The sequence below is a fragment of the Podarcis muralis genome, chromosome 17, assembly GCF_964188315.1.
Source record: "Podarcis muralis chromosome 17, rPodMur119.hap1.1, whole genome shotgun sequence".
NCBI classification, from domain to species: Eukaryota; Metazoa; Chordata; class Lepidosauria; order Squamata; family Lacertidae; genus Podarcis; species Podarcis muralis.
The window spans coordinates 21,942,166-21,955,500 of NC_135671.1; the positions used below are offsets into that span (position 1 = coordinate 21,942,166).

Consider the following 13,335-nt stretch of genomic DNA (forward strand, 5'->3'; position numbering starts at 1 on the left):
TCTTCTTCTTCTTCTTCTTCTTCTTCTTCCCCCAGCAACCTCTCCTACAGCCACAAGATCTTCTCCATAGAGTTGGCAGAGGAGATTCTGGTGTGGGGGCACAGGAGGTTATGGGGCGGCCGAGGAAGAAAGGGAAGACCTATTTGCTCAGGCAGGAATCTGTTGCACAGTTGGGTGGGTGGGCATCACTCGATGTCCCCTCTTGTTCTTTTGAAGTATTATAATCAGTAACGTGCCCATATTTGTACTGCTATTTAACATATTTCTAGCCTGTCTTCAGTGGTGCATGGAGTCTAAGCTGCTGAACAGACATTTTGTTCTCCTTCTCTGGTAGTCAGTGGAACGTTAAGCCCCATTTGCCCTGTCAGGGGTCAGCAAACCTTTCCAGCAGGGGGCCGGTCCACTGTCCCTCAGACCTTGTGGGGGGCCGGACTATATTTTGGAAAGAAAAAAAAGAGAACGAATTCCTATGCCCCACAAATAACCCAGAGATGCATTTTAAATAAAAGGACACATTCTACTCATGTAAAAATACGCTGATTTCCGGACCGTCCACGGGCCGGATTTAGAAGGCGATTGAGCCGGATCTGGCCCCCGGGCCTTACTTTGCCTACCCATGCCCTAATAGCTTAAGGAATGTTCTTGCAATTATGTCATTGTTCACACCAACAGATCTAGCTTTCTCTTCAATGGCCTGTTAGGAGTAGCTGCTCTTTTGGAGCTGAGTTTGCATGCATTTGTGGGTTTTAATACATTCTTCTAATGCCCTGTTATGGTCTCCTACAGGACTTACCTAGAAAACATTACTGCAATTGGGCCCAGAGCAGTTGGAAGTCCGGAAAACGAAATCTTCACAGTCAACTACCTCTTGGAACAAGTTAAAGCTATTGAAACTCAAAGCAGTCATGTCCATACCATCTCTGTCGATATCCAGAGGCCCACGGGCACCTTCAGTATTGATTTTCTTGGAGGCTTTACCAGTTACTATGACAACATTACTAATGTCGTGGTCAAGCTGGAACCCAGGACTGGAGCAGAGCATTCGGTGCTCTCCAACTGCCACTTTGACTCTGTACCACATACTGTCGGTAGGTAACATCAGAAAAATTTTGTATAATGGGGGCAGGGGGGCTGCCACTTCGCAAGAAATTTGTGTTTCCCCCTTTCTTTAAGAGGTGGACCCCAGCGAAGGCCCAGATCTTTCTATTCACTGATTCTGGTGGAGAAATTTCTAATAATTCTCCACAAATGCAATTTATTGACCTGGCCTAAATATTTTATTTAAAGTTGCTTATGCTTTGTAAAAGGGATGCAAGTGGCACTGTGGTGTAAACCACTGAGCCCAACGGCCAAGGGTCCCTTTACCTTTACCTTAAATGCTTTGTAAGTCTTAGTTGTTGGGTACTTTGTAGACATCGTCAGCTTCACAGCACGCTGAGAATATTTTTACTTTTCAAAAGCTTATATTAATGGGGTGAATTTGTATACACCCCCCCCCCCCACTTTTACTTTTTCTGCAGATTTAAAATTAGTTGTAATTTACTGGTTATCCAGCTTAACATTTTATAAAAGGCAAAAAAACCTCTTACCTAAACGTAATTTTGTTAACAAGAATTAACCTGCCTACAAAGGCTTAGCCCACAAACTTTTCTGAATCTGGGTAATGAAATTTTTGCACAGTAGTTTTTTGTTTGTTTGCTTTTTTGTTTTAAAAAACACTCAGTAGTTTTATAAAACTATTAAAATGTCAAAGGCCATCCTGGCTCAGAACCCTCTTGATAATTTTGTGCTTTTACACAGTCATTTTCCTTTTGCTTTTTGAAATGCTAGCGAAAGGAAGGACTGCATCTGATTTTATGCCAAGCGCTTTCAAGCACTCACAATTGGCAAGGAGGGAGGAAATTCTTCGTTTCGTTTCCATAATCCTCTTAGGGTGTTTTCATGTAACAATACAAGGCTGAAAGAAAACCTTTTAAAGGCATTTTACTCAAATGAGGTTTTAAAAAATTGTGCAGCAGTTGTGCATCAATACACATAAATTGATTGTGCTCTGTGTATTTTCATTTTAAGGGGCCAGCGATGATGCAGTCAGCTGTTCTGTGATGCTTGAGATACTGCACACCCTTTCTAAATCACCCAAACCATTGCAGCATGCTGTCATATTCCTGTTTAATGGTGCAGAAGAGAGTGTCTTGCAGGTAAGCGTGGATTTATGAAACAATAAAATCAACGACAAATCAAAAAACAAAACAACTGCATTTCTTTATAATATTGGTTTATATTTTGATTCTGAGGGTCCTCAGAGTGACTTAACAATGTGTATGAAAACAGTGAGATTGGCTCCCACCTGAAGCCAGTCAATGAAAAGAATACAGGACGGCGTTAGCAGCATCAATACATTAAAAAAGTTTCAGAGGAGGGGCAGTAGAAGAAGCGGAGGAAGGGTGAATGCAAGAGCCGCTTACTTTGGGCACTGCCATGTTTTGCAGCAGCTCTGGTGTCCTCTACATACTGTTGGCACCATAAACCCCATATCCTTTCCCAGCAGTTTTGTGTAGAGCAGTGATGTCCGGTCGACCGCAATCGACAGGTAGATTCTTGGGCGATTGCGGGACCCTTATCGATCGCGGGAAGAAAAGTAAAGTATTTTGAATGTTTCTGACGCTTGCCCTCCTCGCTCTGTTCCTACATAGTGTCATAAGGTCAATCTTTTGTAGTCTGCTTCCGACGTCTGTTGGCTTTATTGTTTTGCGCCCATGTTAGTGTTGCAGTTAATTGCTAGCCTCCCCCCCCCCCCCCAAGAAAAGTTGAAAAACTTTAAGATAAAAAATTGGATTTAAGAGTTTTGGACATGCTTCGGGCGAAGAAAGGGTAATTAATCTGCCAACAACAGCCACTGAGAGACCAAGAGTGACGGGAGGAAGAAAGATGACATCAAAGAATAACATCTAAACTGGTATGTTGGAACGGAACGGAAAGGAGGGGGGATAAAACTTTTTCTGTTTCTACTACGATAATACCTAACAACCCCGCCCCCCTGAAGAACCGTCTACATTAGCAAGTGAGATTGGAAAAATAAAAACTGTGCGGAAATAATAACATTAACTAAAGCCTTTGCTCTTTGAAATACTTGGAAGAAGATAAAAGGCTATTTAATCAGGATCCACCATTATAAGATTATGAGTTGCAGAGATTAATAGTCATAGGGAGAGGCGAGCTCTTACTTTGCTATTATAGCTGTATTTCAAATCTGATTTGGCAAACCTCCCCTGGAAAGACTAATGTTTGGTGCAGCCTGTCTGAGAAAATTAATGAGCAAACGCCTAGACTTTATTTCATCGGAACTGAGAGAAGATGGCGTCTGCCACCAGAGAAGGACTTTTGGATTGAGTCGGCATAAATACCAGCGTGTGAGGACATACTGCAAATAAAAGACTTACCAGCTGCAAAAAAAAAAAAAAAAAAAAGAGTCATACAAAGTTCACACAGAAGCATATTATTGTTCACTTCAACTCGCCTGTGGGAACAGCTCAGAGGCTATGAAAGAAAGAAGGATAACAGCAGGAAGTTTTAAAGAAGGAACTATTGGAAACTCAAGGCAGTAGAACCATAAGATGATTGGACCCCACTGAACTTGAAGCATGGGAAGCCCCAACAAAAATTTATAATTTGGCAAAATATTTGGACTTTATGTATTTGTATAATTTGGAATATTTAATGTGATTTGATTGGATTGTTAAAATAGAAAACTTAATAAAAATTATTCTAAAAAAAAAAAGTTGAAAAACTTTGGCTTTCCCCCCTTAAAATAGCTCAGCAATTAATGCCCCCCCCCAAAAAAGCTCAGGAACTCCTTTGGCCTTTAACCCCCTAAAAAAAGCTCTGCAACTGTGGCCTTTCTCCCCTAAAGAAAGCTCAACAATTCTGGCCTTTCCCCCCCAAAAATCTCAACAACATTGGTCTTTCCCCTCTAAAAAAAGCTCATGAACTCTGGGCAATCCTCGCCTTCCACATCCCCACACACCCCACGCACGCTCCTCCGTGCCTGGTATAGAACTTGAAAAGCTGCAAGGACTATGGCACTGCAATCTTGAGGGAAGGCACTATTTTGCTTGTTACTGTGTGCTGTGGGTGACTTTTGGGCTGACGAGCAGGATAAAACGTTTTAAGTAAATACCGTACTTTTCCGTCTAGTAAGACGTCCCCTATTTTGGGGGGCTCTCAAATTTAAGAAATTGGAGGGGATTACCCAGGGTTGTTGAGCTTTTTTTAGGGGGGGTTGCCAAAAATCGCTCACCCACACGGGTCACAGAATCCGCCTCCTGTCTGTCCCGTTGCCCGCAGAAGCTGCCAATCGCCCGCCCAACTGCTGGAGCGTCAGCCAATCAACACCACCCATTGACGCAGCAACCAATAACACACCCAGTAGCCTCCGCAGCAACCAATCAAACGTCCACCCTATGCCCTATAAGACGACCCCCACTTTTTTGTATGGTTTTTAGAGGAAAAAACATAGTCTTATACACGGAAAAGTACTGTAAGTCTCCCAGTGCCTCCTTTTTGACACCCAACCTCCATGAGTAATCAGAGCTACCGATCAATTGGTGCATAAATTGTGTATCCAGTACCCGTCTCCTTTAGCTGGCCCAAAAGACTACTGTGATCAATAATATTCAAAGTGGCTGAGAGTTGTAGCAGAACTGAAAGGGACACAGGTTTCCTGTCCAGTACCCAGGATTGTCCACCCAACCAGGGCAACCAAAGCAGTTTCTGTCCCCAAACAAGGCTGAATTGAGGCAGATTGAAATGGATCCAGCTATTGATGTTGGGCTTTAAAGGCTTGAGCATTCCTAGGACCTAGCTATAGAGCTGAAAATGGAATGTTTTAAGTGTGTTGTAAGTGCACATTGTACAAACGTGACACTAGATGGTGAGCTTATGGCAAATTCAAACTATTTTTCAAAACGCTTAAAGCATTTTCAGTGCGAGGCCAAAATTTGATGCCCCCCCCCCCCCAGCCCTCTTGCTGTCTTCAAAAGGAAGCTCCAGCAGCCAATGGGAAGGCACAGAAGCCCCTTCGGACATTTTGCAGTTTAACTAGTTCTGTGCTCTTGCGACAAGTTATTTCCTTGCCTTACAACACTGTCTCCTAACGTTTTGTGAGAACCGGAATTGCTTTTGTGTGATGAGACGCTGATTCAAATGTCTTGCCATGTTTGACGTCTCTTGTTTTTGCTTCTCATCAAGGCTAGTCATGGCTTCATTACTCAGCACCCCTGGGCTAAATCAGTTAGAGCATTTATTAATCTGGAGGCTGCTGGAGTAGGAGGGAAAGAACTTGTGTTTCAGACAGGTAAGAAGAGGCTTAATATCCCCTATCATGTATCCCCTATCATGCTTTTTTTAAAAAAAGAAAATAAACAAATCCAAAACAAAACTCTACTCGAATACAACTGATGCAGAATCCATTGTTGTTATTATTATGTTTAAAATGTTATCATATAGTTGAACTTTCATCGTGGCTCTGGCGAAAGCAAACAGGTGTAAAATTAAAGGTGGGAAAATCAGGTTTCCCCCCCCACAGTCAGAATAATTGCTGACTGAATTAGTTATCCTTGTTCTTAAGTCATCTGATCTGATATTCAGAGAAGGTTAATATTAAACCATTCAGCCCCTTGATGTTCCAGCTAGCATTTAAACTGGTTCGGCAACTCTAGATGTGCCAAAATTTCTGTATTAAACGGGAACATGTTTGAAAGATCAGCAAAAGTGAATGAATTTCTTACATAAGGCCTGTGTAAAATGGCAGAAATCGAGGCTGGATCTAGACGTGGCAAAAAACGTGTTTCAGTTTAAAGTGTTGTAAATTTAAACAGGGAAAACAGGTAGAGAAAAACCGGGATTCCATGTTGCCACCTGGTGGCACAATGTTATCTTGCACATACAACGCATATAAATTGCTTTTTCTTTACCCGTCTAAACACTGGTCACTGATAGAGTTAGTTTCAAGTTCTATACAGTTCATGCACTTTTGGCCTGAAAAGTCCCCTCCTCCCCCTTTCTGGTATAGCAGGAATCTACTCCTACGTAGTAGATAAACCTGCAGTTACAGTTTTGCTCTGTTTTGTGTAGGCTTCTGCCTCGGGGTGATTACAAGAAGCTTAGGTATCTGAGGAGCAACCTCTGCACATGCTTAACTTTTTTCTGAGTCTCACTAATAATCTCTGTATCATTAACTGCAATTTCAAGTATTCTCTTCTCCTGCATCATTACAAGAACAATGTAGGAGGAATATTTACCACTAGCAATTTAGTTTGGGAAGTTTGCCCGTGTTCCACTATGTTAATATTTATTGCTATTCTTGCAAACACTGACTCAAAGAATGACACAAATAGAATTCTAGACGCTAGAAATGAGTTCATCTTTCCTCCTCTGCTATTGGATTATTTTATATCGATTGAATTGTTTTTATTCTTTGTTTGAATGGATATATGATTGCTGACTGAATACTGTTGTTTATTTTTATTATTACTGTTTCAGCTGACCTTGTAAAGCGCTCTGGGGAAGGTTTTTATGCAGAGAGAGAAATAAATAGTCAATGTATCAAAACATTGCTCCCATCAGGCAACGAAATAAAGGAGCAAGTAGTTCGTTCAGAAGTACTTTTGCCTGTGTTTTTAGTTCCAGTATTGCAAAAGATGAATGCAAATATCCCTGACATTTGGATTACAAGGAAACAATTTGAGCATCGATAGAGTTCACAGTTGATGAGGGGTGTACAGCTAAAAGGGTCAGGCCTAAAAGGGTCAGTACAGCCCCTTTTTCAAATAGCAAGACCTGGGGCTCCTTTGGGAGGATATAAATTTAATAAAATAAAAACGAATAAATAAAATGTTTATGGAAGACGCTGAGATCCAGTGGAAGCTTCTATGCAATTCCCATCTCCATCTGTTCCCAACGGTCTCCCAACCCTCTGAAGCAGAATTTTGTGGGGAAGCACAAAGGAGCTACAATGGGAAGCGGCCGTTGTTCGACCCTTCCTCAAGGTCAAAGGTCTCTGGGTCCAGCACAAATTACTTCCTGTAAATCCAAATTTTGGGAATATTTGTATTTGCCTTTAGCTATACTGGAACTAGGGATGCGGGTGGCGCTGTGGGTTAAACCACAGAGCCTAGGGCTTGTCGATCAGAAGGTCGGCGGTTCGAATCCCCGCGACGGGGTGAGCTCCCGTTGCTCGGTCCCTGCTCCTGCCAACCTAGCAGTTCGAAAGCACGTCAAAGTGCAAGTAGATAAATAGGTACCGCTCTGGCGGGAAGGTAAATGGCGTTTCCGTGCGCTGCTCTGGTTTGCCAGAAACGGCTTGGTCATGCTGGCCACATGACCTGGAAGCAGTGGCGTAGCATGGGGGGTGCAGGGGGGGCCGGCTGCACCGGGCGCAACATCTGGGGTTAGGGCAAATCCACAGGTTAGGGGGTGCAAATCCATGGGTTAGGGGGCGCAAATTACTTGCCTTGCCCCGGGTGCTGACAACCCACGCTACGCCACTGCCTGGAAGCTGTACACTGGCTCCCTCAGCCAGTAAAGCGAGATGAGCGCCGCAACCCCAGAGTCGGCCACGACTGGACCTAATGGTCAGGGGTCCCTTTATCATTACCTTTATACTGGAACTAAAAACACAGGTGTCATCAACGCAGTTTCTTGCTCTGCATAATACCCCCCACCTTACGTTTTCAACATTAAGATAAGTAAAGGAGGTCCATGAAGGAAAGGTTTCCTGTCCCTGATTCCCCTGAGCACCTGGCTGTGTCCTCTGAAGACCTTCTCTGGATAATCATCATCATCACCATCATCATTTATTATTTATACCCTGGACATCTGGCTGAGTTTCCCCAGCCACTCTGGGCGGCTCCCAACAGAGGACTGAAAACAGAATAAAACTTCAAACATTAAAAACTTCCCTAAACAGGCCTGCCTTCAGATGTCTTCTATAAGTCAGATAGTTGTTTATTTCCTTGACATCTGATGGGAGGGCGTTTCACAGGGCAGGCGCCACCACCGAGAAGGCCCTCTGCCCTGTAACTTCACTTCTCGCGGTGAGGGAACCGCCAGAAGGCCCTCGGAGCTGGACCTCAGTGTCCGGGCAGAACATTGGGGTGGAGATGCTACTGAGCAATATGGGATTGAGAGGTCCAGGCAAATAAATGCAGCTGTATGAGTCAAACCTGTGCCTTTGTGATAGGGCAAGCTACAGATCAAATACAGAGCGCAAATTTAAAATCAGGCAATTCTTCATTTTGCAATTGTTTCCTAATTATTCCAGGACCTGAAAACCCCTGGCTGGTGCAAGCATATATCTCTGCTGCAAAGCACCCTTTTGGCTGTGTTGTGGCTCAGGAAGTGTTTCAGAGTGGCATTATCCCTGCAGAAACAGATTTCCGCATTTACAGAGATTTCGGCAACGTTCCAGGTATGTTGCTTGACCGTTTGGTTGGGCCATTATTTCTGCTTCCTTGTGTGTGCAGGAGAACGAAAGAAAGAAGGTAGAAAAAGATGGTTCTCTTGTGTGAGCTGTGCAAATAGAAACGTGTGATCTGGAGCGTTAGGGCGCAGGCTTAGCCATCCAGCGCTCGAAAGAATTTCAGGCATTTCTTTCCTGGGGCGATATAACTAATGGCAAAGGGGCACAGGGTGCACAGATTTCAAAGCAACAGCAATAAACTGCAACTTGAAAGCACTTAGACTCTTGATCCTGTTCAAGGACAATCCAGACCCCATCAGGGTAGTGGCGAGGTGTGATTCTGTGCCGGAGCTGCTGCTGTATCCAGAACCCTGTTGCTCACACCAACCAGGGTGGAAGGCAGGGAGACATCAGTCAAATAATGACAGTGGGGTCAACTTTGGCTCTAGTGGCTCTACCATGGGGGACCGAAATGTTGGTGCCTCACTGCTGGCAGAGGAACATCATCTAGTCAATGCTCCCCCCTTTCAGTTTAATAATAATAATAATTTATTTGTACCCCGCCCATCTGGCTGGGTTTCCCCAGCCACTCTGGGCGGCTTCAACAAAGATTAAAAATACATTGAAATGTCACACGTTAAAAACTTCCCTGAACAGGGCTGCCTTCAGATGTCTTCTAAATGTCAGGTAGTTGTTTATCTCTTTGACATCTGGTGGGAGGTTGTTCCACAGGGTGGGTGCCACTACCGAGAAGGCCCTCTGCCCGGGGGTCACGGGTGAACATGCAAATTTGCACTTGGGGAAAGAGATGGGTATATAAGCAATTCATTTCATTTTGTGGAAAGTTATTTGGTTTAGTTAAATAACACCTTGGCTATTTTTTAGTTTGATCACATTACAATGAAATTATATCGACAGGGATAGACCTGGCTTTCATTGAAAATGGTTACATCTACCACACGAAGTACGACACGGCAGACCGAATTCTGACAGATTCTATTCAGAGAGCAGGTTGGTACTCCGAGTTTCTCAGGGATTTTATAGCAATGTAAATCAAAACATTGCTTTGCACGCTAGTTGTTACAACTCAAAGCCACAGGCGTGCTTTAGTATTCCAAAGAAATCAAACCTGTGGGGAAGGAAATCCAAAATATCATTGGGGTGGGAGGGAATAAATTGGCTCTATGAACTGGGCGGCCTACACTACTTGGATTGTATACTTTAATCAGTGAAGGCAATTTATAGATTTCACACCCCGATTTTACATACTTTTAGCTATCTCCTGGTTACACCTTCATCTGCTTTCTTTTATCATTCTTGGCATTGAGTTTCAGTTGGAGAATTATTTTTCCTTTTTGCCTTAGTTTTCTCTACATTTTAGAGAAAATATAGTCTTTCAATCTAAGAGTTTCAATTTGTAATGTTCTTATAGTACTGAGAATGCCTGCATAAAGTCCGGTTATAGGGTCGCTTTCCTTTGTTTTTTGTTTTTACTTCATTTTGATCCTAAACCTCCAATTCCTATTTTCTTTTGTAATGCCATGTGTGGAATTTTATGTGAAAACAGTGTATGGGGGGGAGGGGAGAGAGACGAATTCTAAATATATGTTCATATTTTTTTCCAAAGGTGACAATATTTTGGGTGTGCTAAAGTACTTAGCGGAGTCGGACAAACTGGCCAAGTCTCATGAATACCGACATGGAAATGTTGTCTTCTTTGATGTCTTTGGCATGTTCGTTATGTCCTACCCAGCTCGTGTCGGCTCCATTATGAACTATATCGTTACAGCCGTTGCGTTTCTTTATCTGGGGAGAAAAACATTGCAACTGAGAAAAAGAGGTAAGTCGCCTTCCATATATGGCTATCTGACAAAGCAGGACTGGTTATAATTCCGTTTACGAACAGGCAAACGAGCTCTTTGCATGATTATAAAGGTAAAGGGACCCCTGACCATTAGGTCCAGTCGTGGCCGACTCGGGGGTTGCGGCGCTCATCTCGCTTTATTGGCTGAAGGAGCCAGCGTACAGCTTCCAGATCATGTGGCCAGCATGACTAAGCCGCTTCTGGTGAACCAGAGCAGCGAACGGAAACGCCGTTTACCTTCCCGCCAGAGTGGTACCTATTTATCTACTTGCACTTTGACGTGCTTTTGAACTGCTAGGATGGCAGGAGCTGGAACCGAGCAACGGGAGCTCACCCCGTTGCAGGGATTCAAACCACCGACCTTCTGATCGGCAAATCCTAGGCTCTGTGGTTTAACCCACAGCGCCACCCACGTCCTTGCATGATTATAGCTTTCTCCTAAGTCTTTATTTACCATTTTATTTATTTCCCAGCTTTCCCCCAAGGAGCTCAAGGTCCCAGACACACTCTACCCCCCATCTATTCTGTCCTTGCAACAGTCTTGTGAGGTAGGTTAGACTAAGGTGGAATCTAGACACATATAAAAAAAAGTCGTGAAAATACTTCTTAAAAAAAAGTTTCAGAAAATGTATGGAATTTGCCATAGCTCGCCATTGCCACCTAGTGCCACATTTGTATATTTCACTTTACAACACTCTTAAAACATTTTATTTGCAGCCATATAGTTGAGTCCTAAGAGGCAGTGAGTATCTCAAGGTCACCCAGCAGGCTTCATGGCTGAGTGGGGAGTCAGCCCCCTGGACTCCCCATCTCCTAGGGCGATGCTGTAATCACTACCCCAAATTGGCTTTTAGTTTTCGTTGCTGCGCTTAACGCATTTTACCAAGAAAGCCGCTAACAAGTTTTAAACTGCAGGAGGTGGAGGGGATGCACTAAAGAGAGAGCATCAAACGCGTGTTGGCCTCATTTGAAAAGGCAACCAAGACACCTTGGCTGAGATCCAATTGTAGAGTTGGAAGAGACCCCAGTGATCATCTAGTCCAACCCCCTGCATTGCAGGAATCTCAGGTGTCCTGGTAGAGACACATGCCCGACTGGAGTGTTCCCTCCCTCCTGGTCAATTGGGAGCTTTAAAAGCTTTCTTCAGCCCGAACATCACAGCGAGCGATGCCAACCAACATCGGCACACTTAGGGATCCACAGAGTTTGCGCATCATGCGCATGACAGACCTCAACAACTCAGCATTTTGGCTAATCTACTTTATTTACATATAAACACACACGGAGCACTGCAACACGGCTCCCTCTCTCTCTAGCATCAGACAGCAAAGAGAAAAAACAAAGGACAACAGTCCCACTTCACGGAACACAGTGACACGAACATCCTGTCTCCGTCACTTCCCACACTGTGGAATGAAAACATACACCATCATGTGATAGACAACAATCCTATGACTGTAATCATGGAGCAGGAATTCTAACAGATCATACATGACAGATGGCCATCCAGTCTCTGCTTAAAAACCTCCAAAGAAGGAGAGCCCATCACTTCTTGTGGGAGTCTGTTCCACTGTCAAACAGCTCTTACTGTCAGAAAGTTCTTCCTAGTGTTGAGTTGGAATCTCATTTCTTATAACTTGAAGCCATTGGTTCAGGTCCTTCCCTCTGGAGCATTGTGGTTTTGGCATTAAAAAAAAAGTAAATGACCCCCTGGAAGGTTAAGTCCAGTCAAAGGTGACTATGGGGTTGCGGCGCTCATCTCGCTTTCAGGCTGTGGGAGCTGGCGTTTGTCCACAGACAGCTTTCTGGGCCATGTGGGCAGCGTGACGAAACAACTTCTGGCTCATGGAGCACTGCGACAAAAACCAGAGCGCACAGAAACGCTGTTTACCTTCCCGCCACAGCGGTACCTATTTATCTACTTGCACTGGTATGCTTTTGAACTGATAGGTTGGCAGAAGCTGGGACAGAGCAGTGGGAGCTCACCCCGCCGTGGGGATTCGAACCACCGACCTTCCGATCGGCAAGCCCAAGAGGCTCAGTGGATTAGACCACAGCGCCACCCACGTCCCCAAGGTTTTTGCATAGCGCGTGTGCATACACGCATGCACACACATCATCATGATTTGCAATATATTACCAAGTCAAAAAATATGAAACTGATACCACAATATGGAAGAGGGGACATGTTTGTTTTCTCCTGCTCTGGAGAATAAATAGCAAAAAGGTGAGGGCTGGCCATTTACCACCCAGTTCTGAAAAGAGAGGTATCATTGTTCCTTTGGTTAGGTGTGCCTAGTTTGGATCCTGTAGCCTTGGCAGTTCCAGCTAGAAGAAACGTATTGATCTGGGCTTCATGTCTTTCTCTTCCTGCAGTGAGTTATCTGAAGGAACTTGCCATCGCCTTTGGCTTCTCAGTCCTCAGTTGGCTTGCTGTCTTGATTGGCGTCCTTATCATAGCCGTGTTCATCTCTCTCCTTGGATGCTCCCTTTTTTGGTACACCCACTTCCATGCCTCCGTTCTTCTGTATGGAACTGCAGCCGTGGCTGGACTAATTCTCTTGCATACATTAGCCAAGACATTCTATTACAAAGTAAGTGTGGCATGCAAAAATGTAGGACTTGAAATAAGAGCAGTTCTCTGGTTTTCCTTTAATTATAAACATACAGTGGTACCTCAGGTTACAGACGCTTCAGGTTACAGACTCCGCTAACCCAGAAATATTACCTCAGGTTAAGAACGTTGCTTCAGGATGAGAACAGAAATCGCACGGCGGCGGCGCAGCGGCAGCGGGAGGCCCAGTTAGCTAAAGTGGTGCTTCAGGTTGAGAACAGTTTCAGGTTAAGAATGGACCTCCAGAATGAATTAAGTTCTTAACCTGAACTTAAAAAGGAACTTGGCTCCCGAATCTTGCAACCTGGAGAAGAAAGCAGTCCAGTGCGCAGCCGACAGTATTAAGCTATGAGTTTTGCATCTGTGGGACGCGGGTGGCGCTGTGGGTTAAACCACTGT

At 44.2% G+C, this 13,335-nt stretch overlaps 1 protein-coding gene across 3 annotated transcripts in view; it reads left to right on the forward strand.

Moving 5' to 3' along the window:
- Positions 1-13,335, forward strand: part of ERMP1 (endoplasmic reticulum metallopeptidase 1) — a 38,722-nt gene that overhangs the window by 9,050 nt on the left and 16,337 nt on the right. For all 3 annotated transcript variants that reach the window (XM_028713044.2, XM_028713047.2, XM_077921320.1), the window contains exons 2-8: positions 787-1,088; positions 2,071-2,198; positions 5,248-5,353; positions 8,321-8,467; positions 9,377-9,469; positions 10,086-10,298; positions 12,699-12,916. In XM_028713044.2, coding sequence (XP_028568877.2) covers positions 787-1,088; positions 2,071-2,198; positions 5,248-5,353; positions 8,321-8,467; positions 9,377-9,469; positions 10,086-10,298; positions 12,699-12,916 — 1,207 coding nt within the window. The remainder of the gene's footprint in view (positions 1-786; positions 1,089-2,070; positions 2,199-5,247; positions 5,354-8,320; positions 8,468-9,376; positions 9,470-10,085; positions 10,299-12,698; positions 12,917-13,335) is intronic.